The following is a 25,577-nucleotide window of genomic DNA, read 5'->3' on the forward strand; positions in this document are numbered from 1 at the left end:
GCCAAGAAGTATCTGTCTTCTTAATAAAGCCCTTTTAAGTGTTTGACTGAGGACCACTTTCAGCTCTTAACCAAAATCAGTATCCCAGTTCTCCACCACGTGTCACCTGACATCCATGTGTCCAGAAAAGTCCAGAGGGGCTAATGGGAAAAGCCTCACTAGGACAGGACTTCTCATGCTACTGGGTCCTGACCTTCCAGATAATGCTGATAACTGCTCAGAAATGTAACATGTGCTGGGTGAGGTAGCAAGGCTCTGGAGACAATCAAAAGGGGAAAGTAGATGGGGTGGTCTCAGTGAGAGACTGTTCCTTGGTTCCCAGCACAGCCAACATGCCACCCCCTCCCCCCAAGGTAAAGGTATATTTCTTTCTGTCTATGTGGAGGAGCCCTTTGCTCGACACCTTGTTTATTTGTATTTATTCTTGCCAACGCAAACCAAAAGCCAACAGCCCAGCCAAGCTGGCTCTGGTCCCTGATCCCAGACACAGCTAATTTTGTCAGTGATCTGACTGGAAAATCCCTGCCTCCCTCCCACCCCAGGATGTGAGTCTCCTGCCTGTCCAGGCCACCTATGATAAAGGTGTGCATCCACCCGGCCCAGTGATAAGAGGCCCCAGCCAGTGAGTAACAGGAAGCCTAGCCTTTGGTGGTAGGAGGTGTTCCTTTTGGCAGTTTGCCTAGGTCCCGTTCCTTTGTTGTGTAGTGGGTGAACGGCAGGAATGGCTGCTGGAGCAAGTCTGTTATTCTACAGTGTAATCAGGACCTCGCAGAAAGTTTATCCTTAGCTTTTAAGATTCACATTAGAAATTCTTACAGTCTGGAGCTGTGGCAGCTGAGTGACCTGCCTGTGTAGCCTGCAAAGGGGCCTCAGCAGGAATGGAAAGCAGATGTGTCCATTCTGCCGGGGGGGGGGGGGGGGTTCCTGAGAGTTTGCTTTGGGTCTTCTACTGGATTTACCTATTCTACTCTGCACATGCTCCAAGTAATATCTGATTTTTGAGTAACATCAAAAAAGGCAGTTTGTTATCTGCTGAGATAGCTTTACACTGTAGCCCATCTGTTTACTCGAATCCCCAGATGCTGGGGTTACACCCCGGCTGGTCTTGGATAGGCAGTTTGTTAAAGCATCTTGTTTCTGAGCGTGTACATCCTTTGCTAGACGGATTGCCATCATCTGCCTGGGGAACTTTACTGTGGAATTCCCCTTACAGATTGGATTGAAGCAGTGCCTGTTAGCTCCATGAGATCTCTCTCTGTACACACTAACAAACCTTGGCGAGGTCAGGCGGATAGGGAAAAACAGATAAGTGGCCTGGGAGTGCTGTCCTAGCTCCAGGAGAAGCTGAGTCACAGTTACCTGGAGGGCTGTTTCAAATACCCTAATTAGGTGGCTGGGCTCTGACCTGTTAGTTTCTGTAGGAGGCTGGAGCCGGAGACCCTCTGAGTCTACTGTCCTGCTTACATCTTAGGCTGCAGGAACATGTCAGGGATAACTAGGGTGGTGGGCAGGTAGGGTGGTGGGCAGGTAGGGTGGTGGGCAGGCGGGGTGATGGGCAGGCGGGGTGGTGGGCAGATAGTGTGGTGGGCAGGTAGGGTGGTGGGCAGGTGGGGTGGACAGGTGGGGTGGTGGGCAGGTAGGGTGGGCAGGTGGGGTGGTGGGCACGCGCTCCATGTTACTCCTGCACTGTTGACTGCCGCTTACCTAAGCAGGGCCTCCTGAGGTTTATAGATTTTGCACTTTGTTGTTGTTTTTATTGTTTCATTGTTGTTTTAAATACCAAGGCCCAAGGTCTCAACAAGTCTCCTAGTATACTCACTGTAAGTCCTCCTAGTTTGTACAAGAAATCAGTACAGCAGACTCAGCCTTCAAAAGAAAGGACAAGGGGAGATGTAGATTGGAGACTGCCGGGGAACTTGCTCTCCAGTCACCGTCCTGACATCAGACTGATGATGAATTTGTACTGCTGTTAAACTTTAAACACAGAGTGAATTTGAGTTTATAGCAGCTGAGGCAGAAAGGAGAGGTAGTGTTAGGCTTGCCTGGCTCCTTCCAGTTCCTCCGAACCTCTTAGGTGCATTCTCTCACATGGCCAGGATAAGGGACCTGCTTCCGGTTTGGTTTAGCCAGCAGCACTTCTTTTTATTAATGGGCATTTGTCTTGATGCAGTTCTGGAACATCCCAGGAGGGGCAGGATGCTCTCCATCTTGGCCTCAGTGACCTGCCTTCTGATGAGGAAGTCATCAATAGTTCTGATGAAGATGATGTCAGCTCCGAGTCCAGTAAAGGCGAGCCAGACCCCCTGGAGGATAAACAGGTAGATTTCGGTCATTAATTATTTCTGCTTTTGTTTTTCTTGGCCTGCTGCTGCATGGGGATGCTGCTTGTCTCCCTGAAAGGAAAACAACAACAGCAACCGTAGCGAGAGAGAGAGAGTCTGCAGAGGCTTTTCCAGTTTAAGTTTGTTCCTGCACCTACAGTGCTATGTATCCAACTCTGTATTCCCCTAAGGATTATTTGGTGACTTTTGAGAAATTATTTTTACTAATATTTACTGCATGCTTTTTATATATGCATGTATATATGTGGGTCTTGGCATATGTATGGATGTGGGTGTTTTCTATCTCAAATCCCCTGGAGTAGTTTGAGTTACAGACAGCTGTGAGCTGCCATGTGAGTACTGGGAATTGAACCCAGGTCCTTGGGAAGATTAGCCTGTGCTCTTAAAAAAATACTGCGTCAACTCTCCAGCATGTCTGTCTGTTTGTGTGTGTGTGTGTGTGTGTATAGGTTTGTGCCACCACACCCAGGGGAGTTGTTAAGTTTCTTGAAAGAAGGAAATTATATGCATTGGGGCTTGATGACATCTTTAAAAAATAACGTAAAATATACTTACTGTGTGTGGGTAGATGGGGAAGCTTGCTGCAGTGAGCACGCTTTTGAGCCACAGTGGAAGTATCAGGATACACGTGGCTGGAGTCGGTTCTCTCCTTCTGTCGTGTCGCCTCCAGATTCAGTCTCAGGTTGTCAGGCTTGGCCGTGAGTGTCGTCACCCACGGAGCTATCTCGCTGGTACTTGATTATGTCTTTTTCAGGACAGAATAAAGATTGTCCCTTGTACTGGTTAATTCCCACATAGATGTGGCAAAATACCTGACAAGAAACAAACGTAAGGAAAGAGGGGTATATTTTGGCTCACAGTTCAGGGCCCACCAGTCATGCCAGTGGGAGCTTGAGGCTGGGCATGCCTAGTGCTAGCTTCCAGCTTGCCTTCCCTTGTATTCAGTCCAGGACTCCAGCCCATGGAATGGTGCCGCCCACCTACAGTGAAGGTGGGTTTTCCCATGTGAGCTAACCTAATGGGGATTGCCATAGGGTTACTACTGCTGTTAGGAAATGCCAGGACCAAAAGCAACTCGGGGAGGAAAGGGTTTATTTGAGTTACATATCCTGAATCACAGTCCACTGATGGAAGCCAAGGCAGGATCCAAGATGGAGGCAAGGGGCTGCTGATGGAGAGGCCATGCCTTGCTCTTCATGGTTTGCTCAGCCTCTTTCTTCTAGCACCCAGGACTACTAGCCCAGACTACTACCTCCAAAGGCTGGGCCACATCAATCACTAATTAAGAAAATGGCCTGCAGCCCAGTCTTATGAAGACATTTTCTCAAGTGAGGTTCCCACCTCTCAGATGACTCCAGCGGGTATCAAGTTGACTTAGCTAGCACAGGGACAATCCTTCATAGGTGTTCCCTGAAGTTTGTCACCTGTGTTACTCTAAATCCTGTCAAACTAACAATGAATATATTAACTATCTCACTGTTACAAATATAATGATCATTTTCTTAAAATAATCCAGTGTGTGTGTGTGTGTGTGTGTGTGTGTGTGTGTTTGGGAGACGAGAAGATTATCCATATGTTGATAAAGGTTTAGGATGTGTGATAGGGAAATAAATACATTGTGTTAAATTCATTTTTAGTTTCCTAGAAACATCTGTATGTTGCATATGAAATCATACCACTTTGAGTAAAGATATTATGGAAGGGGGAAATTAAGCATAGTCACAGTACCCCCAGGATATATTGGGGTGTTACTGAATGGAGTTTAGTCACAGTACCCCCAGGATATATTGGGGTGTTACTGAATGGAGTTTAGTCACAGTACCCCCAGGATATATTGGGGTGTTACTGAATGGAGTTTAGTCACAGTACCCCCAGGATATATTGGGGTGTTACTGAATGGAGTTTTAAAGGAGCCTTACAGTGTGGCAAGCCGAGGAGAAAAGGCTGGTCACCTGATTCCTTGTCGTAAGTTACTAATCCATTACGCTTCTGTCTTAACGTATTGTTGCTCTGGTTAAATTTGCTTCCACCTTTAAATGAGTGGCACACTGTGGTTATCCACTCCCCAGCACCCTCTTAATGGCTCACAACTGTCTGTAATTCCAATTCCAAGAGAGCTGACACCCTCTTCTGACCTTGGCATGTGATGCGCATACATATATGCAGGCAAAACACATAAAATAATAAATAAATAAATAAATATTAAAAAATTGGCTACCAGCTATGAATTGGATTACATGAAGCAAATTACTTGATCTTTTTGGCTTAAAAATGCCAAATAAAAACAAAATACACTTAAATGATTTGGTATGTGAAAATTTTAAAATATTTTCCATTATTGGGTTTACTAAGCTCATTGATGATTTGTTTTTTGCTGATGGGAATTTATGAACTGGATGTGACAGCACACCTTTGTGATTTTAGTTGGGAGGCTGAGGCAGGAGTGTAGCAGGAGTTCTGGGCTATCTGGGGTTAAATAGTAAGTTTCAGATTAGCATGGGCTATAGAGTAAGACACTGTCTTAAAAACAAATCAGATACCTCAGACAGGAGACAAGACACACACACACACACACACACACACACACACACCCCAGGATCAACTGTCAAACCAAGTTGTTGGAAGTAATCGATAAAAGGTACTTAGGCAGGTGGGTCTGTAAAGCTCCTGACAGCTGGGTGGCTATCATGGATGCACACAGCTGTCTCCGGGTTTATTTGACTGTCACAGAGCGTCCCCTGTGCCTTATGTATACTCTTCGTGCTCTAGTTTGCAAGCTTATTTTCTGTGTTGCTTCTTGGACATTGGATCCCTTCTACAGTATGTAGAGGATACCCCTTACGTCCCAGGTAGCATCCATGCTTGTCAGCAGATCATGGCTCATGTTTTTGGGGGTGCTCACATCCCAGTGGAGGAAGAAGGATCAAAATACATCAACAGGAAGAACCTCAGTGCTTCCAGTGATGTGCTAGAAACCGTAGTAGCGACTTTGGAGGAAAGCCTCTGAGAAAGTGATATTTGACTAGAATTTAAATTGAGTGCAGAGAGCCAAAGCCAGTGGGGAGTTTGAGAAAGGACATTCAAACAGTATTGTGTGAGAGCTGTAATTAAAACCAGGCTTTACTTCCTTTGATGAGTGACCATTGCTCGCTCTTCCTGATTCAAAGTGTTGTTTTGTCCTGTTCTTTTTCACTTGAACCTTTTCCAGTTCCTCTGGAAGTGGGATCTTCCACATAGCAGTGGGGGTCCTACTGGTAGAAAGACAAGCTCTGACCAGTTCCACCTAGTTCTTCCCAACATCATGTTCTGTCACTGCGGAGTTGACGCCTTCATTTTGCGGTCAGTGGAGATTTCTAAGGTCCCTTCTGTCTTTGTGTGTGCCTTTTCTTCCGTTCCTGCTTCTATTTCATAGTTACATGGCCTTTTGTGCCTCAGTGACATATCCCTGCTAAATCTTCATCTTTTTAAGCATTTATTTGTGTTATGTTTGTGCGAGTATGTTTGTGCGTGTGTGCGTGCTTGCACACATGTGTATGAGAACATACGCACCATCACAGAGTTATAGAGGTCAGGGACAGTTTGTGTGAGTCATTTCTCTCCTGTGTGGATGTGAGGGATTGAAGTCAGGTCTTTAGGGTTGTATGGTAAGTCCCTTTACCCACTGAGGCATCTCACTCACCAGATTTTTGTTTGTGTGTGTGTGTGTTTTTTTTTTTGTTTTTTTGTTTTGTTTGTTTGTTTTTGTTTTTCGAGACAGGGTTTCTCTGTGTAGCCCTGGCTATCCTGGCACTCACTTTGTAGACCAGGCTGGCCTTGAACTCAGAAATCCGCCTACCTCTGCCTCCCGAGTGCTGGGATTAAAGGCGTGCGCCACCACGCCCGGCTTGTGTGTGTTTTTTTTAATGGTACCATTTTTCAGTTAATTGTGGTCATGTAACATCTCCTTTCTTTCTTTTTAACCTTGCACCAATAGCATCCATAATGTCTCTCTCCCTTGGAAGTCTCAGTTACTCTGAGGAACTTACATTGTGTCTCTCCACCTAGAGCAGCAGCAGCAGCAGCAGCAGCATCTATCAATGCTTCCTTTCTAGACAGTGCTAACCTGCCTACAGAGCCCAGGGAACGTTTTTAAGTAACTCGCTTTCATCGTGGTTAAGGGAACATAGTCCGTGGAGTGAAATTGTTTGGGTTCCCACCCCTCACTAGCACTGTGATCTCAGGCAACTCACTTCCTTTAAGCCCTACGTTCCCTCGCCAAAAAACAAAACGAAGTAGAGCGTGGGGTTGACGTTGCCCTTATTTCAAGGATTGTTTTGAACAAATGAACAAATGCTGACATTTCTGAGAACAATGTCTGTCACGGAGTACACAGAGATGTTTAGTTATTACTGGTCATATACAGTAAGGGAAATCTTAAACATCTCACAGCAAGCACTCAGGGCTTTGCCAGTGAATACACACTATTTTAAGTATGCCTTGTCTTTGCTGAGTGAGGAAGCAATTTGCTTATATTCAGAGCCCTGCTGTGCTTCCGACTTAGTACTGCTATGCTGGATAACCTTGAACAAATAGTCAGCTTCAGTCAAGTTGGCCAGTACGTGCCTGTAATCCCAGCACTTGGGAGGCAAAGGCAGGAGGATTGCCATAAGTTTGAAGCCAGCCTGGTCTATAGTGGATTCTAGGCCAGCCAAGACAACCAACTTAAAAACAACAGAGGAGTGGATAATGACAAGTATTGGTGAGAAGGCCAGGGGTGAGGTGGGGGTGGGGGTGGGGTGGGAGGTTAAAAGGAGAAGCAGTACTTTAGGAAATAGTTGCAGTTTTTCAAAAGCTTAACTGTAGGCATCATTTGGCCCAGAAAGTCTACATTATCCACAAGAAGTGAAAATATATGCCCACACAAAAATGTTTCATATTGTCTCTGTTCATAATTGAAAGTCTTACTTAGATGGTGGGACACTAAGGTAGATTGTTGGAGTTAATTACTGGAGTAGAAGAATTATTGGTGCCATGGCCAGGCAGACAGAGAACAGTATGGTGAGGGCTCTGAGGAGCATTTATGCCCCAGCATCAGAGACCAGCGGCCTGGTGGGGAATCTGAACAGAGGAAAGTAGGGCCTGCCTGGCAAAGTGACCTTCCTAAGGTAGGGATGGTTTCCCAGCACACGGCTGCAGCTGCAGGAGGAAGAGAAGGGGATGGGGAACAGAATGTGTGCTCACCTTATCCTCTGATATAAGCCCCCAGGTGAGACGCTGTGGCACCTGAAAATCTGTTAGAGAGTCACATTGCCTCAAAGAGGCTGTCTGTCAGCATCTGAGAGGGGAATGGCTGCTGCGGAGACTGTGGCCTGAGCGGCAGCTACATTCTAGCACTGCACTATTCTGATAGTGACCCAAGAGACTAAATGATCATCATCCGAAAACTGAAGAGACTAAATGTGGTATATCCACGCAGTAGAGTCCTGTTTGGCCATAGAAAAGAATGGAGAGTGACTAGTAACGAGCCCAGAGTGTTTTGGAAGATAGGGAATATATTATGAATTTTGATTGTGATGATGGCTGGACAGTCCTGAATTTGCTAAGAACCACTGAATTATTTAAAGAGTGAAGTGTGGTGGTGGTGTATGCCTTTAATCCTAGCACTCAGGAGGCAGGGGCGGGGCTGGGTGGGGCAGGGCAGGGGCAGGGGCAGGGAGAGAGCTCTGTGAGTTAGAGAGACCAGTATGGTCTGCCTAGTGAGTTCTGGGCCAGCCAGGGCTGTAAAGTGAGAACCTGCCTCAAGAGCAGCATCAGCACCCAGTCATTTCCAAACAGTGCACCAGCTTCCCATAGCATCTGCCATAGGTACGATCTTTGATGCCTATGAGGTACAGGGATTTTAGAAAGGCCATGTAGTCTACTCGAAAACCCCCAGTTTGGAATTTTTTCATTTCAATCTGATTTTCTCTTAACAAACTGGTACATTGTTCACAGAAGCCAAATGATGTTCCTGGAACAGGTTTGGAGAACAGTAGTAAACTGTGAGAGTCTTTGCTAACCCCCTTACGTGGAGAGTGTTATTGAGCAGGTGTCTGTATATGGATGCTCACACAAAGGCCATGGGTCAGATGGCTTCCTCTGTTGCTCTCCACCCTGTTTTCTCCAGGAGGAGCTCTTCCTGAAACTGGAGCTCAGTCCTTACTTCAGCAAGGTTGGTGGTGTTGTCTTGTCAGTCCTTTATACTGTACCGGGATCTGAACTTGGGTCCTCGTATTCGTGGACCACCTGAGCCACCCCTCTAGCTCCCTAGAAATTCTTTAGACTTCAGTTTATTGTTCTTTCTGTTTTTAATAAATGTTTGTTTTAAAGAAATATGTTAGGCATGGCCATACTCATGGTCTTAGTATTTGGAAGGCAGAGACAGGAGCATGCCTGCAAATTAGAGGCCATCTTGTTCTACATAGTAAATTCCAAGCCACCCAAGGACTTAGTGAGACTTAGAGGAAATTCATTACTTAACAAAAAAGGAAGTGTATTCATTTTGTTTCTTTATGATTAAACGTTCTGCAGCTTCTCTAGATAGATATTTGTTTCTCTGTTCCTTTTCCAATCTTTTGAAAATAGCCATGCTTATTCTCTTGTGACAAGAAGGGTGGAAACTGAAAAAGACATTGTCCTTTAGGTGACATCATGATATCACCTCCTCTTTCACGTAAAAGCTATAAAGAGCTGTGCCTTGGGCAGGTCTTGCTGTTAACATTTATCTCCTGTAAGTAGAACTCTTGGGTGTGATAGTGGAGGCCTCTTAACAATAGTATTAAACACACTAAGAAAATGTCACTGGACATCACTGGTTCTGAGCAAATATGAAATGAAGAGAACACGTCAGAATGTGCAAAGCTGGGCTGTTATCAGGAGCATGACAGCATGTCACTGGATTTCTGGTCAAAGGTCCTGTTTTGGAATCTGTGTGACTTATTTCTTGACCTTGACAACATGCTTTCATTTGTCTGTGGCTGTGTTTCATGGGCAGGCTTTGAGAAGATGTTATTATTTAATAGGCAGTCTGCTTTGAAGTGTGATACAGTTTCATTAACTGAGAAATGTGAAGTGCCAAACGGGCCACTGAGGTCTCACAAGGTGTGTTCCCGTCATTGTTTTGCTGGGTTGGAATCACTGACTGCTCTTACAAGATGGAGAGAATATAGAACTTTGAATATTCGTTGTCTTTAGAGAAATGGCTCAGTAGTTAGGAGGTAGCACTTATGGCTCCTGTAGAAGACTTTGGTTCCTAGCAGGAACCTAGAACTCCTATCAGGATGCTTACAATTGAAGTGTCAGCCTCTGAGCATCTGTGCCCTTGTGCGCACGCGCACACACACACACACACACACACACACACAACATTAAAATAGACCTTAGGTGGAGTGTGGTGGCAAATGCTCTTAACATTTAACTCCTGTAAGTGTTATACATAAATGTTAATGCCCTTCAATCCCACCTCTGGATCTGCAGAGGACCCAGATTCAGCTCCTAGCTCTTACATGGTGGCTCACAGCCCTCTGTAACCCCACTTTCCTCTCTGACCACTAAAGGCAGCAAACATACATGTGCTGCATACACATGCACATAGGCAAAATATTCATCTACAAAAATTATAAAAAAATAAAAATAAAATAAATCATAGAAAAGGACAGAGTCGATAACTATGTGGACTCCTAGATTAGATTTCCTTATTTAATTCAGTCAAACTATACTGTATTATATATGTGCCACAGATTTTGAGTTTGTGTTTTTATGTTACATATAACATATCAAACAGTGTGTTCTAGGCTTAGGATCTGAGACAGTAGCAGCCACCTGTACATATTTGTTTATTCATGAATTTGCTAGTTCATGAACAGTGGGGTTTGGCACTATGCTTATATTTAGAAGGATACAAAAGTAGATAGATAGACTAGAGAGAATTAGGATATTTCCACAGATAGTAACAGTCTGCTGAGTGTCTTATAAATAGTGTGTGAACAAGAGAGTAATCTCGTCCTTCAAGGGTGGGAGCCTTCATAAAGAGAAAATCTGTGACTTGTCATCTTAAAGAATGAGCTGGAACATGGGGCAGCCAGAAATCCAAGGAAGGAAAAGATGCTCTTGAGCAGCAGGGAATTCCTAAACAAAGGGGAGGTGTAAGGAAGGAGACAGAGGGGCGGAGCTAGCTTACAATTACAAATCCCTGAAACCTTGAGCTCCAGGAGACCTCTTCCAAGTTTATCTTGGGCATTTCATCAAGTGACAGAAGTCACTCACTTCAAGGAAAGGGGCAGTTAAGCGCTGAGGAACTATTCAGAAGGATAAATGAACAGGCCTTTTGACTCAGAAGGGTGGCACCGAGAACAAGAAAGAGGAATTCAGGTTTCTGGCCTCAGTGCACGGGTAGGTGTATAAGGAAGTTCCCACTTCCTTTATAGGTCTCCTGTCTGAGTCAGCTGAAATCAACTGAATAGGCACACCCACCAGGGAAAAGGCAGGCCCATTTATTAGCCTGTGTATGGCAGCAACACAAAACCATAGAACACAAAGAAGGGCCATCCAGTTCATAGGGAACTGAAGGTGGAGAATTTGCACTGTGAACTCTGCTGTCCCTGTAGAGATCAAATCTCTCTTGGGTGGCAGTGCTCAGAAAAAAGGAGAGGATTCGATTTAGCTCAGTAGGTGGAGATCTTGTCATATTTTCTGAGTGAGCCTTTGCTGGTTAGGGGAATTTTTAGGGAGGAAATATAAGACAATTGCAGTTATTTTGGGTGACCTTTCTTCAGTGAGATGCTGATCTCATAGAGAGCCTTCTCTATGCTGGGAACCAGGGACAGAGCCTTAAAAAAATCTAAGGTTCTTGGTGCTTGGTTCTGTGCTCCTGTGCTCAGCCCCTCAGAGCCTCCTATTTCAAGGTGTTGTTGTTTGAGCCCTGCACTGGGGAGCCAGTATGGAATGAATGCTTACAGTGCCCAAAGGTCATCAAATGCATCTTCCTCCCTTTCCTGGGCAGTGTTTTCAGTCCCTTCTTCAAATACTCACACTCCATCCCAGATCTGTGATTTTAAAGTTTTGAAGTAGTTACCTGGGATACAAACTGTAAGACATACACCTGCTTCTCATGATGTTCAAACCCAGCTTCAGAGCAGTGGCCTGGCTGCAGTAGAGCTATTTCTCATACTAATTTTGCTGTCAAATGTCAGCAAGGTCATATTTTAGAAGGATGACATAAAGATACTACTGACTCTTTCTTTATGGAAACACGCTCAGGATAATTGGGACAAGAGATGTGGTCTGGTGGCATGGCTCAGTGGGTAGAGGTGTTTGTCACCAAACTGCCACACTTCGTGACCTAAAGTTAATCCATGGGTGGGACCCACAGGTAGAAGAAGAGAACCAGCCCCTTGACCAACACACACACACACACACACACACACACACACAGAGAGAGAGAGAGAGAGAGAGAGAGAGAGAGAACTTAAAACATTTAAAAGATATATATATATATATATATATATATATATATATATATATATATATATAGTCTGTTAGGAGACTATAGAAACCCTAATCAAAACATTGAAGGGCTACCATGCCCACCTGCAGTGTATACCAATCTCCGTATCTCCACTTAGGTTTGTATTTCAAGACAGTGAGGACGTCACTAAGTAAACTAGGTAGTCCAGGGTGGCTTACAGTTTAAAATCCTCCTGCCTTAGCTTCCTGAGGTCTGACAGGACTTGTTCCTTTGTTTGGAGACATGACCTCATTGTGTAGCCTGGCTAGCCTCCATCCCCTGATCCTCCTACCTTACAGGTTTGTGTCTCTATGCCCAACTTGATTGATGTTTTTAATTGTAGCTCTTGTGTGGGTGCGATGTTGTAGCTCATTGTGATTTTAACGTAACCATGTCAAAATATTTCCTATACTTGTTGGCCATTCTTACATCCGCTCTGCGCTGGTGAAGTGTCTGCTCACATCAATTCTCATTTTTAACCGTGGAGTTTGAGTTATCACAGTTGGGTTTTTTTAAATACTTATTTTTATTTTATGTGTATGAGTGTTTTGCATATATGTATTTCTGTGTGCCTGAGTGTACACATTCTGCATGTCTGGTGCCTGAAGAGCTCAGAAGAGGTCATCATATCTCTCAGCTATAGAATTTTGGATGGTCTTGAGCCACTGTGTAGGTACAGGAAACAGAACCTGGGCCTTCTGTAAGAGCAACAAATGCCTTTTAAGTGATGAGCCCTATAGTTATCAGAGGGCGTGTGTGTGTGTGTGTGTGTGTTGTGTGTATTCTGGATACCAGTCCTTTGTTAGAATTATATATAGTTAAGTTTTCTAGTCTGTATTTTGTCCTTCGCTGTAGTAGAAGCATGCTGTCTGCCCAAGGACGGTGTATGATAATTATGGAGGGTCCCACTCTACACAGTTCTGTGTGATTCCGGCTCTGGTAGAGCAAGGCTCTGTGCAGAGAGTAAGGCCCCAGTGCCAGGACAGTACCAAAAGGAGGAAAGGAGATAAAAGACAAGTACTTAAGTAATAATACCTTAAGAGAAAGGCATATTTTCTGTATGTTTCATCTGTGAAGACAGCAAGGACAGTGGGTCTCCTGCAACAGCTGGTGTTGCAGATGGTGGTGGGCTGCCATGTGGGTGCCCTTATTCTCTGCAGAACAGCAAGTGTGTTCTGTTTTTTTTCCCTTTCTTCTTCAGACTGGGTCTTTCTAACTCTGAAGACCAGGCTAACCTCAAACTCACAGAGGTCTGCCTATCTCTGCCTCCTACCTACCTGCTGGGATTAAAGATGGTATACCTGCCCAGCAAGTGTGTTTTAGTGCTGAGCCATCTCTCTAGCCCACACCTCCCTCATTTTTGGGTTTGTGTATGTGGCTAGGGGTTGGGGGCCTGGAAGCAGGGCTAGAGATCAAGTACAGGGCCTCAAACTTTCTGAGCATCACAGAACATCACTTAGCCCTTTAATGAGTTTCTAATTTTAAAAATGTATACTGATTTTAGCAGCATTAACCTTAGAGTTACAGATAGTATGGAGAGATGCATAATGTTATTAGAATATCAGTTATCCAAGGGTGTGTGTGTGTGTGTGTGTGTGTAAGCACGTATGCAGTCCCAGTCACCAGTTCATGACCGATGTCTGGTCTGCACGATCACATCCATTTCAAAAAATGTAGAAGCTGAATGGTTGGAGTTGAGGAGAACAAAATATGTGCATCCTGTAAATGGGATTCTAAATCCTAGCCAGCCTGTACAGAAGACACGCAGTCCAGGGATTTTATTCACAAGCTGTAAACCAAGCCTGTGCAGACTTGGGAGCTATTCTAGCTACACCCCAGCCATCTGGCCCTTGTTACTTGATGTTTCCCCTGGCCGCGTGCTCATGGTCCATCTCCTCTCCTGGCCACTTCCTCTTCTCCACATCTCTGCCCTCTTCCCCTTTCCTCTCTTCCTGCCACCCCCATCCCCGGCCAGGTAACTGAAAGCCTGCCGACCTCTATTACTGCCCTATTAGGCTTTATCCTTTTATTGGCCAATTGACACTGCCAGCAAGGTTTGTAAGAAGCTGGTGTAAGGGAGAATTCACTCCTCTTGGGCAACCAGGTATTTGGATACAGTATTTAGCATTTGAATCATAGCAGCACCAGCAACCCCAACAGCAACCCATTCGTCTTAATCATTCAAGAACCTACTCTAGAAAAGTGGGTATTAATAGGGACAGAAGTCAGAGTCATGTAATTGTCCCTTTAGCAATAGAATTTGAGAGCTGAGGAAAAGAAGGCAAAGCGCACACTAGGTTAATTAGACAGCATTTGTATGTCCCGCGGAGAAGTGGCCTCTTATCTGGTTTGGTTTCTGTTGCTGTGGTAAATAGCGTAAGCAAAAGCAACATGAGAAAAGAGTGGGTTTAGTTGGCTCACAGGATACGGTCCATCACTAGAAGCCACCGGGAGACAGGAACTGAAGCAGAGACTAGAGAGGGATGCCATTTACTGGCTTGCTTCCATGCTCACGTTCAGAATGCTCATGTCTGTCACTCTTCTACAGCCCAGGATTGTCTGTCCTAGGTCAGCACCACCCACAGTGGGCTGAGCTCTCCTACGTGTGTATTAGCAATCAAGGAAACGCTCCACAGACATTAATTATCACAGGCTTGGAGGCAGTTTCTCAATTGTGGGTCTCTCTTCTCAAGTGCTTTGACAGCCAAAATTAGCCACCACATTTGCCATCTGAGGGTTCTTTTCATGAATACTCCGGTTGCAGCCTTCTCTGAATGTTCTTGGCAGAGCAGTCTCTGTCAGTAAAAGGGTTAGGGCTTCTTGGTACTGCATGCAAACTCTTTTAGTAAAACATAGAAGGAATAATAAGTACAAGAAGGCTTAGAGATTAGTGGTTAGCTGCCACTCCCACCTGCACTTCTTTGGCCTCCAGTGGCTCCTGTGTATGCTTTGTGCAGACATGCACACACATACACATTAGAACAAGTGACTAAGTAAATAAATACATGTCCAGGTTCTGGAGGTGCTAAGTTTGAAACTCCCTGGTAGAGCTCTAACCTAGCATGTGAGGTATCTCTTAAATCAGTCCTCAGCTCTGCAACAAACGAACAGAATCCAGAATCTAAACATACTGAAGAACCTTCGTGTGAGGTGTGATTGTGCCTATAATCCCCCAACTCAGGAGGCTGCAGTAGACAGACTCTGAGATGAGTTCAGGGTACAGCAAGACCCTATCTCAAAATAAAACAAAATACACTGAGGTGAAACCTTTAAGGATTATTACGCACTTGGACATCAGCTATGCTTAGCTAAGAGAGGACAAGGACTTTATGGTAAATACAGAACACAAGCAGTCACGGGTTTAAATATCACTAAAATGTTTTCTCCCAGAGAGTTGACACATTTTTATACCACATTTATTTTATATCTTTGTTTTGACATGGAAATTATGGAACCATGTGAAACTAATTCAAGAGCTAAGGAAGAGGACTTGGGTTTAGATGGGTGGCAGGGCACTCGGCTAGAATGCTGAAGAGATTTTTTTTTTTTTTTTATGGATACCCACCACCACCAAAAAATTAAAAATAAGATAAAGAACTAAGATAATACTTTGAAGTGCTGTGTGCTAAGTGGATCAGCTGGGATGGAACACCATTTCCTGGTAGAGAAAGCTACTTCTGAGAGCCATTGCTTTAACTCATCACCCTGCCCCGCCCCGCCCCGCCCCGCCCCGCCTCCATGGCATTCTGTTGATGAATGGCGAGGGGATTGCCATGGTGACTTTTTATGCATTTCCTTGCCCAGTAGTTCTTGAAACAGCTCAGACTAACTGTCTGGTGCTGCCAGAACTGGAAAGAATGCAAACAAGAATGAAAAAAAAAAAATCTTTGCAAAATGGTGTTTTTCTATAGCTGCTTCGGAACTTGTCTTTAGTTTTAAGTGTGTGTGTATGTGTGTGTGTGTGTGAGAGAGAGAGAGAGAGAGAGAGAGAGAGAGAGAGAGAGAGAGCTTGTATGCACATATACATGTGCTCTGCTGTGGGCTTAAGCCTGTACACCAAACAAACTTGTACTGAGAAGTTAGATTCCCAAGCCTGGTTATCATTTTCACCTTAAGTAAATATCTTAATTGCTTATTCCTTATTTACTGCTTAGTTGTTGTTTTTTTTCCCCCTTCACTAAGGGATTGCATTTTCAGATCTTTCAGAGACTAGGAAGGGAAACATCCATCTGTCCCCTGCAAACAGCAGCAAGCGCACTTAAATGTCAGAAGTGCTTTCTAAATCATCTTCATTCCCCTCTCCCTCCAGACATGTACCGTTTGTTTGTCCTTGCTGGGATAGTTAGTTAGTGTTCACATTAAGAAATAATTAAAAGATGTCCTTGAGATGATGTCGGATATAGAATGTCATGAAGAGTCCTGATTACACTGTGCTTTTAGAATTAGAGAGATTTGACTTACACAGCCCATGAATAGTTCTTCATAGCACATCTTCATGCATCATCTAAAGTGCATTTATTTATTTATTTATTTAGTTAGTTAGTTAGTTAGTTAGTTAGTTGGGCTTGCAGTGTTGTCAAGGTTGGCCTAGAACCCACCATCTTCCTGCCTCAAGCCTCCCGAGGATTGGAATTACTTGTGCATACACAACCTCACTGGGCTTTTTGTGATACTCATAAGTGTTTTCTTTGTGGTATTTTAACATTTCCATTTTGAACCTTTGCTGTTCATTTGATTGATTGGTTGGTTGGTTGGTTGGTTGATTGGTTGATCGACATGGGTCTCACTATGTAGCCCTGTTCTGGAACTCACTATGTAGACCAGGCTGGCCTCAATCTTATAGAGATCTAGCTATATCTACAAGGGCTCAGATTAAAGGTGTGTGTCCCCCCCACCCCCAGTCCCATTCCTGATTTCTCTCAGCTACTTCTGAATCATCATCTTACTACTTCCCCATGTTTGCAGTTGAGGTACTGTGTGGGGCAGTAGACCATGCCACCAGGCAGAACTGGTAAGGTTGTAGCAAGCTCAGAACCCCCAATAAATCTAATAATTGAGAATGGCAGGACTTGGGCCAGGTGTGGTGGCGCACGCCTTTAATCCCAGCACTCGGGAGGCAGAGGCAGGCAGATTTCTGAGTTCGAGGTCAGCCTGGTCTACAAAGTGAGTTCCAGGACAGCCAGGGCTATACAGAGAAACCCTGTCTCGAAAAAAACCAAAAAAAAAAAAGAAAAAGAATGGCAGGACTTCATTCTAGCTCCAGACCATGGGAGCACGTCACCATGACATCCCACAAAGAGGACCATGACATCTGGTCATGTAGCATAAAAACCTAGTTCTCCATGTTAATGAGAACTACACTAGATAGGCCAATGAGTGTCTCTTCCTGGGCATCCCTTCCTGCAAAAGGTATTTAACCCCTGATTCATCCTGAGTAAGATGTATGCATCCTCATGCATCATGAATAAGACAGTTTGGACAAGCAAGGACTGTCTCTTTCATCTAGGACTGCCACCGGGTGACGGAGTCTCCCATAGAAGGCCTGTCTTTCAGACCCTCCATACGTTTGACATTCACTTGTGCCAAGCCAGATTCTGCCCTGTCCTGGGCCCCGCAGACTCCAGTTCTTAGTCCCAGTGGTGCTTAGGAGTTTGAGAACCACAGTCTCTGACCCAACCCCTGTTGTTTTCACCTGGAGAAACATGGACTGGGACCCCCATGTTTCACCTTCTCTGAGCTGCATGTCCGCAGCCCAGCACTCCAGCAGTGAGGAAGACATGCAGCCTAACAGCCCTGCATTTCGCCTCCTCTGAGCGTCACATCAGTAGCTCTCTGACACCCCAGTGGCAGGGCAGAAATGTAAAATGACAGTATTGCATAGTGTGGATCGTGTGCTGATAAGGATGGGGGTAAAGTGCTTGTCCAGCGAGCTCACGGCTGACCCCATACTTTATGAATTCATGCTTCTCAATGCTCTCTTTAACCTCAGGATGAAGATGCTGGGATGAAAAGCAAAGTTCATCATATCGCCAAGGAGATCATGAGCTCCGAGAAAGTGTAGGTATCGAGTTACCCGTTCCGAAGACTGTTCTTCCCCAGTTGGCCTATTAAAAAACACAGTGCTTTCCTTGTTTTGTTTTACAGGTTTGTGGATGTGTTAAAGCTTTTGCATATTGTAAGTATCTGTTAATATTTTTCTCAAATCGAAGATTATTCCTTGCCCTGCTCTTTTCTTACCCCAAAGGTTCTCAGCATAGCTAACAAGTGAACAATACACACGTGCTCTCTAGTCCTTGGTCATATTTTAAATTTGCAAAAAAATTACATACTTATAAATTAAATATGTAATTTTAATTATGTACATATATATAAAAATTAGACATTTTCCAAAATGTCTGTATCCCATTTATACCCAGATATACCTAGATGATTTCTAAAAATATGTCTTCAGCAGTCTTGCATTTCTTCATAATAATGAGCTATGATGGCTGTTGCTTCTGCTCCTTCTCTTCCTCTTCCTCTCTTCCTCCTTTCCCCCACCCCCCACCCCCCACCAGACTACATCCTCAGCACTTACAATGATGATGACTTATCTTTAGGGCATTTCTTCTCCAATTCTAGCAGCTTCCAAACACAGACACGTGACACAGGCAGTTTTATAGCTTTTTTTTTTTTTCATGCAAATCATCATACTTGAGCAGACCTGTTAGGAAACAACTGTATATATCCGACCACATACTCATTTTTCCTCTTATACTTTTTTGTCCCTGCAAGTTTTTTCAAAATTCGGTGTGCACTGGCAGTCAAAGTACTTTTAGTGTTGCTTTGTTTTGATTATAGTTTGGCAAGATATCCTAAATACCCCAAACATTCCACACATGTGTGCTACTATGTGTACTCAAGTCTTCTTGAAAATTTCCCTTGAAAATTATATTGTCTGTCTGACTGTCTCTGTGTGTGTCTCTCTTCTGGAACCCTGGAGTCCTCAAGTCCTCTCCTCCTCTTACTCTCTTACCCTCTTTTACCATCTCTGTCTTTATCCCTCTTTCTCTCTTGAAACAGTCTCACTTCATCCCATCTTTGACTCAGAGGTGTAGTGATCCTCCTGCCTCAGCCTCCAGACTCCCAGTTATAGTTTTGAGCCACCAGACTAGACAGCAATCTGATAGAATATTCTAGTCTCATTCTGTTGTGATAAAACACTGGGACCAAATGCAACGGGGGCGGGGGGCGGGGAAAGAAAGGGTTTCTTTGCTTACACTTCTAGTTTAAAATCTATGTTGAGGGAAGTCAGAGCAAGAACTCCAGGCAGGACCCAATTGGAACATCGCTTACTTTCTTATAAGCCCACACCCACTTGCCTAGGGATGGTGCTGCCCAGAGTGGGCTATGCTGTCCTCAGTCAGTCATCAATTAAGACAGTCTCTCATGAACATTATCACAGGCCAACTGGTCTGGCAGTTCCTTAATTAAGGTTTCTTCTTCACAGGTGACTCTAGAGTCTGCCAAGTTGAAAACAACTAACCGGCACATAGACTCCCAATAAGCCTAGAAAGCTAGAACCAAGGCTACCTGGTTATAATTCACTACGTTGCTGTAGTGAATTAATCTGCTCTATCTCCCCAGCAGGGGCTGTGCAAGTTCCTTGCTAGCCGCCCAATGCTCTGGATTCTTGAATGAAAGGCACACACATGCATCCTTCTATTTTAAGATGCCTTAAACAGTGCAGTTCTGAGCCATTCCCTAACATCCATGTTGCTAATGCCTCCCCTCTGATACTCCTGAGTTATTACTTACTGAAATCTGTATTCCGTCTTTGCTACCCTAGATCAAATTTGGGGGTGGGGGGCTGGGGCCGCTCAACCCTGCTTTTACATGGCTGGTATTCTGTCTTCTGCTGCTTTTAAGCTTACATCTTATTCCTTCCCTGGCAATGACAATTCTCTTTCATCTTTCTTGGGTTCCCTTGCCTGGGAAATCTAAAAGTTCTACCTCTGTCTCTCTTCCCAGCCATTGGCTGCTGGCAACTTTACCAATAAAAGTTAACTGGGGGGCTGGTGAGATGGCTCAGTGGGTAAGAGCACCCGACTGCTCTTCCGAAGGTCCAGAGTTCAAATCCCAGCAACCACATGGTGGCTCACAACCATCCGTAACGAGATCTGGCACCCTCTTCTGGAGTGTCTGAAGACAGCTACAGTGTACTTACATATAATAAATAAATAAATAAATAAATCTTTAAAAAAAAAAAAAAAGAGCTAAACTTTAAAAAAAAAAAAAAGTTAACTGGGGACAGGGACCCTCAGTGTCTTATACTCAGGTGTGTGGGTTCCCATGTAATTTTGGGAGCTGAATTAGCACAAATAATATTATCACCAATCCACAACATTTCACCCTTTTTGTTCATTAAAAAGGCCTTTTCTCTCAGATTTGCAATGAACATAGTTATCACAGTTGTTTAAGCTATAAGGTTGTGTAAGCTATACTCAATCAATTTTGTCAATTTAGGTAAATTACAATCCTATATCTGAATTGTTTTGATTTTTAACTTGTATTACCATCTGAAAACCATCCATTCAAATCTAGGTTATCTTCCTTAATGCTGAACAACTTAAGTTTGATTATGAGACTATAACTAGTCTTCAACCCCATGAGAGATCAAAGAATGAATTATATATTACCTGAAAACATAGGAAGCACCAAAACATAGCTTCCAAGACTTTACCATTCTGCAGAGACAGTTGAATACCTGGGCAGTCCCTCATTCCTCAAAGCATTGGAGCATCTGTCTTCAGCCTTCTGGCTCAGAACCATCTGACAGACTGTCAGTGAAGCAGGAATATGGAGGACTAGCTTACTATGTCTTGGCAGAGCTAAGCTGTCGCCTGTCCCTCTGTCTTGTGTCCTTTCTTGGAGAGTATTTTTTGTCTGAAGATGAATTAGGGAAATTCTTGCCCAATGGCTACCTTGCCACAATTGGAGCAACTCCATATGAGGGTTTTGATGATCACTATCTTCCTTGAACCGTGAAGGGGGTACTGTCAGGTGTAGACATGTCTCCTAGTCAAAATTGCTATTAATAATGAAAGATATCTTAATGCCAAATATAATGTATTTATTTTTCTAAGTGCAATATAAAATGAACACATCTCCCTACTTCTCATGTTTTCCCACCTCAAAATTGTCACTCTGTCGCAACTACAGCCTTATCTTGTGAGGAATGTGGACTTTCAAATGATCATGCATGCACTTTGTCTTCTCTCTAGCTCCTGTTAACATGGCTACCGCCTTCTTTTTTGAGCAGTTCCATTCATATTAAGACTTCTGGATGAAATTCATTATTATAGCACTTTTGTCTTGCTTCTGTCTTCCCTTGTCTTGGTTTGGCATCTCCTTCTCTTGGTTGCCCTATTTCAAATCTTTGATTCTTGGCTTCCAAAGACTTGTGGGTACCGAATATATTTGAATAAATGGCCTCTAATGAGCATTTTTATATAAGTTTTAGTATATTATATAATTATACAAATTATTTTTAGCCTCACAACATCTGTAAAACATAGTTGTTTTTCCCTTTGTTTATTTTAAATGAAGGCCGTAACCTGCTAAAAATGCTACTAAATGTCAAAGCTGGGCTTTGAAGTCTTGTCTATGTGAGTTCTTGGTGCGGAAATTAAAATGTTTCCTTGCACTCCTAACCGTTGCTATTTATAGCATATCTGTAGGATGTAGTGTGTCCCTGGCATATTTGTTGCTTACAGAAGCCTTTTCAGCTGCCTAGGAAACCAGAGAAACTCTTGTTTTTCATCTTCTAAAGATGAAAATGAAGCTGGATTTTCTTCCTTATATTTCTTATGAACATGATGTATTAATGTTACTAAGGAGAGTTGAGAACATGGTGTAAACACTTGGTTTCTATGGTGTGTTGCATTGAATGCACTGACGATTTTACACAACCTGATCTGTGCATTCAGAGGAGGAAGGATCATTTCACCTGGAAAAATACTTTCATTTAAAAAAAAAAAGTTAGCAAAGCACACTGGTAGACCCCTGCAATTCCTGCACTTGGGGAGGCTGAGGCACAAAAATCACAAGTTTAAGGCCATCCTGGGTTATATAACAAGACTCTGCTTGAACAAACAAGGCCAAACCAGTTAAGTTATAGAGATGGGGACTTTCCCTTTTACTTCCCAGTCTCCCTTTTATTTTTGCATATTTATCACATGTCTTTGAGCCCCACAGCTGCTTTGCTTTGCTGTGGTTTTCTGTGAGTGACTTTTACTCACTGAGAACTCCCATCCATCCCTGTGTCTATGTGGGCTTTTGTAATTCATGGTCTCCTGATAGTGGTTAAACAATGGCAAAGGTCAAGCTCTCCTCCTGGGACAGCTGGTAATTAAGTCACACACTCCTCCCTGGTTCTGAAGATAGACAGCAGACTCTATAGGCCAGGCCATCTGTTCTCTGCTTCCGTGCCTCGGGTGTTCAGACTCGATCCTCTTTGCACTGATGCTCTTGCTAGGGTCTCCCCACTGATTAGAGTAGGCAGAGTGAGCACGTTGATAATGTAAAGCTTTGGAGCTGTTCTGGGTCTTATTTATGGGCTGTTGGGGGGGGGGGGAATTGTTAAGACGAACATTGTAATATGCTTTATTATTTAGAGGTCCCTTTCAGTCTTTAACATTTTCAGCTTGAGCAAGCATTTAGTGACTGTAATCATAGGTGATCTGACTTTGCATGCAGAACCTTTGGTTGGTTTTTATTAGAATTAGTGTTGTGTCTCGTTGATGTCAGTAATATCCACTGTGTGACTAATATTTTCCACCTCCTCTTCTCCTCCTTTATTTTAATTAAGCAGTCTCTTTGTCTCTCCACCCTACTGTCCTTTCCAGTGCTGGTTTCAAACTCAGGGGCCTCACACAGTCTAGGCTGGTGCTCTCCCATTAGGCCACACTGCCAGGCTTGGTAACCGCTTCCCTGGAGTCCAGAAGATGCTCCTGCATCTTTGCTCACCTGCATCTACACTGCTGTAGTGAAGGGAGCTTGGGTGAATTTAGATGCTTCTGACCAAAATAGTCTTGTTGCTCCTAAAATGTCACACTTTAAAGATTGTCACACTTTCCCAAATTATCCTGGCTGTTAGGATTTTTTAAAAAAAATTACATGTTGTAATCATCTTTTTTTATTATTAAAAAAAAGAAAAAAAAAAAGCCGGGCCCTCCTTCCAGTGGCACCACTTTGCTGGTGGCTGAGGTTCCTGAGTAGCTGGGGCGTTTATCTGTGTAGTTCCTGTGGAATTAGTTGCATCTGGCCCCAGGGTCAGAGTGCATTGTTTTGGGGGAGATGGAGCCAAAGAAGAGGAGTGCAGTCATGGTTGCCTGCTGTGTGCAGTTATGGAGCTGCTAAGTTACTTGTTGGAGATTTGCTGTTCATTGTCTTACCCTGGAGGCAGGGATGCCCTGTTCTGAGCTGGATTTAACCTAAGATTTTGTGTGCTGAGCACTCTTTGCCACCAAGAAAGCCAGTGATAGTGCCAGGTGAAAATAAATATTAACATTTAAAATTTGTGTGTGTGTGTTTGTGTGTGTGTGTGTGTGTGTTGAGGCAGGGTCTTTTTATAATGTAACTTTGGCTGTCATAGAGGTCAGTATTTAGCCCAGGATGATCTCACACTCTGAGATCCACCTGCCTCTGCCTCCCAAGCGCTGGGATCAGCAGTATTCACCACCACGTCTGGCCTTTTTAAAAACATATATTAAGACAGACTTTGTTCATTACAATGTGCTGATTTTGCAGTGGTAAAGGAATTGGACTTTACTCCAAACACAGAATCCATAGTCAAGGAGAAAGTGAGTCTCAGTGAGTAGAAGGTTCCCAAAGGAAAAGTGGGGGGCAGGGTGATCTGCTAATGCTTGAGAGATGGTGGAAGGAGAGGCGCAGGGCCAGAGGCTGGAGGGGTGGTGAGTTCTTAGTAAAGCTAGCTTGGATAAGGAAGTGCTTTGGCTGAGCACTTTGGTAAAGCAGAGTGTTGTTGTCAAATGCCTGCTTAGAACATACAACTGTGGCTCTTAGAGGTCCAAACTCTTCAATTTCCTATAGTCTTTATTAAATGTCCTTTTTTTTGAGGCAGGGTATCCCTGTGTAGTTCAGTGTAGCCTCAGACACACAGTAATCCTCCTGCCTTGGCCACTCCCTACCCCCAATGCCTTTGTTTATGCAGGGGCATATGCCACCATCCCTGTCTTTCTTTCACTCTCTTAAGTACAAAATAAACTTTCTATTTTGTTTTGAGCTCCTACCATAATTTTCAAAACTATACTATTGGTCTTCAATTCATCTAAAGCTGCCCCAAAACATCCAGTACTCTAAGAAAACAAATCACGCCTCACCAGGTTGTGGTAAGAGTCTCCTGAATGGTGGCTACGTCATTGGTCAGTCCCCTTTGGATTTGGCTGGTCTTTTTTAAATGTGTCTCAAATAAACAAGTGTCTGTTCTGGCCGCGGTGGAAGACATGGAATGTAAAGTCTGGCCGAAGCAGTGCGAGACTGGCTCCTCATCCACTGTCACTGTCATGATGAGGAAATGCCTTCCAGTTGGAAAACAAAAGTTATTCTGCTGCCAAGCGACCAGCACAGTCTTCACTTAATTCTGCAGGAAGACAGGAGCAGGAACTCCTGCATCTGAACTGTGCCCATCACCACACTGGCGGATACATGTTTCGCTGCTGAGCTTTGAACGTGTTTACCATCTGGGGAGTGATTCAGAAGTGTGTTCTATAGCTTTCCTCGATCGATCGTAGACAGTCTTAACGACTTCCAAGAGTTAAGTAGCTGTGTTTTCTCCCAGCAAAATGCCAGGGCTGATTGAGGCAAGCTGCAAGGGATGGAATGTGGCTGCTGTCAGCTTGTTCTCTGGAGATGCCTGTGTGGTTTGCTAAAACTGGAGTTTTTGCAAACTAAATTCTTGTTTGATATTTCACTAGTTACACAAGTTAGTTCTGTAGTCGCTATGTATAGATAAGGTGTTCCTTTAGATTAGTATGACTAATGGGACAATAAAAATGAACCCAGGTTCTACTTTCAGAAAAGGGTTTTAGTATTTGTTAAGAACGTGAGGAGGCTGAGAATGTAGCTCTGTGGTAGACTTTCCTGCCTAGCATTAGGAAGCCCTGGGCTTAGTCCTGAGTGTCTAATAAACTGGGTATGGTGCTACAGGCCTGTTGTTATTCCAGTGCTGGGGAGGTAGAGGCAAGAAGAGCAGAGGGTCAAGGCTATCCTTGGCTACTTAACAGTTTTGAGGCCATACTGGCAAATCTGTAATTGCAGTCATCCAGAGGTTGAGGGAGTAGGATTGTCATTTCCTGAGGCCATCCTGGTCTCAGCAAGACTGTCTGAAAACATAAAGAAAACATTGAGGGGAGATTGAAGTGTAGCTGGGACGTGAAACCTTGTCTGCCTTCAGAAGACTGGGAACATAATATCCCGCTCTGTAAAGAAACTTGAGTTTCCTTTAGGGTAGGAAACCTCCCGTTCTTTTAGACTACATGTGAGGATTTTTTAATTTGGGGTTTGTTTTGTTCATTTCCATATCTTCATTTTTATTTTTTTAATTTGCCCCGGAGAAGTAAGAGATACTCTTAATTAATTTATCTTTTAGGGGAATATGTTGGAGGGATCAACAGAGGAAATGCTAGCCCTTTCCAAGAGAGAGCCTAGAG

The 25,577-nt window shown here is 43.8% G+C and overlaps 1 protein-coding gene across 1 annotated transcript in view; it reads left to right on the top strand.

The window, feature by feature from the left end:
• The window catches only part of Fgd6 (FYVE, RhoGEF and PH domain containing 6), a 108,262-nt gene that overhangs the window by 38,074 nt on the left and 44,611 nt on the right, over nt 1-25,577 (top strand). Inside the window, exons 3-5 of the mRNA XM_021174937.2 lie at nt 2,171-2,318; nt 17,855-17,922; nt 18,010-18,040. Coding sequence (XP_021030596.1) covers nt 2,171-2,318; nt 17,855-17,922; nt 18,010-18,040 — 247 coding nt within the window. The remainder of the gene's footprint in view (nt 1-2,170; nt 2,319-17,854; nt 17,923-18,009; nt 18,041-25,577) is intronic.

This window comes from Mus caroli, unplaced genomic scaffold, assembly GCF_978045245.1.
Source record: "Mus caroli unplaced genomic scaffold, Mus_caroli_1 scaffold_9, whole genome shotgun sequence".
Lineage (NCBI taxonomy): Eukaryota > Metazoa > Chordata > Mammalia > Rodentia > Muridae > Mus > Mus caroli.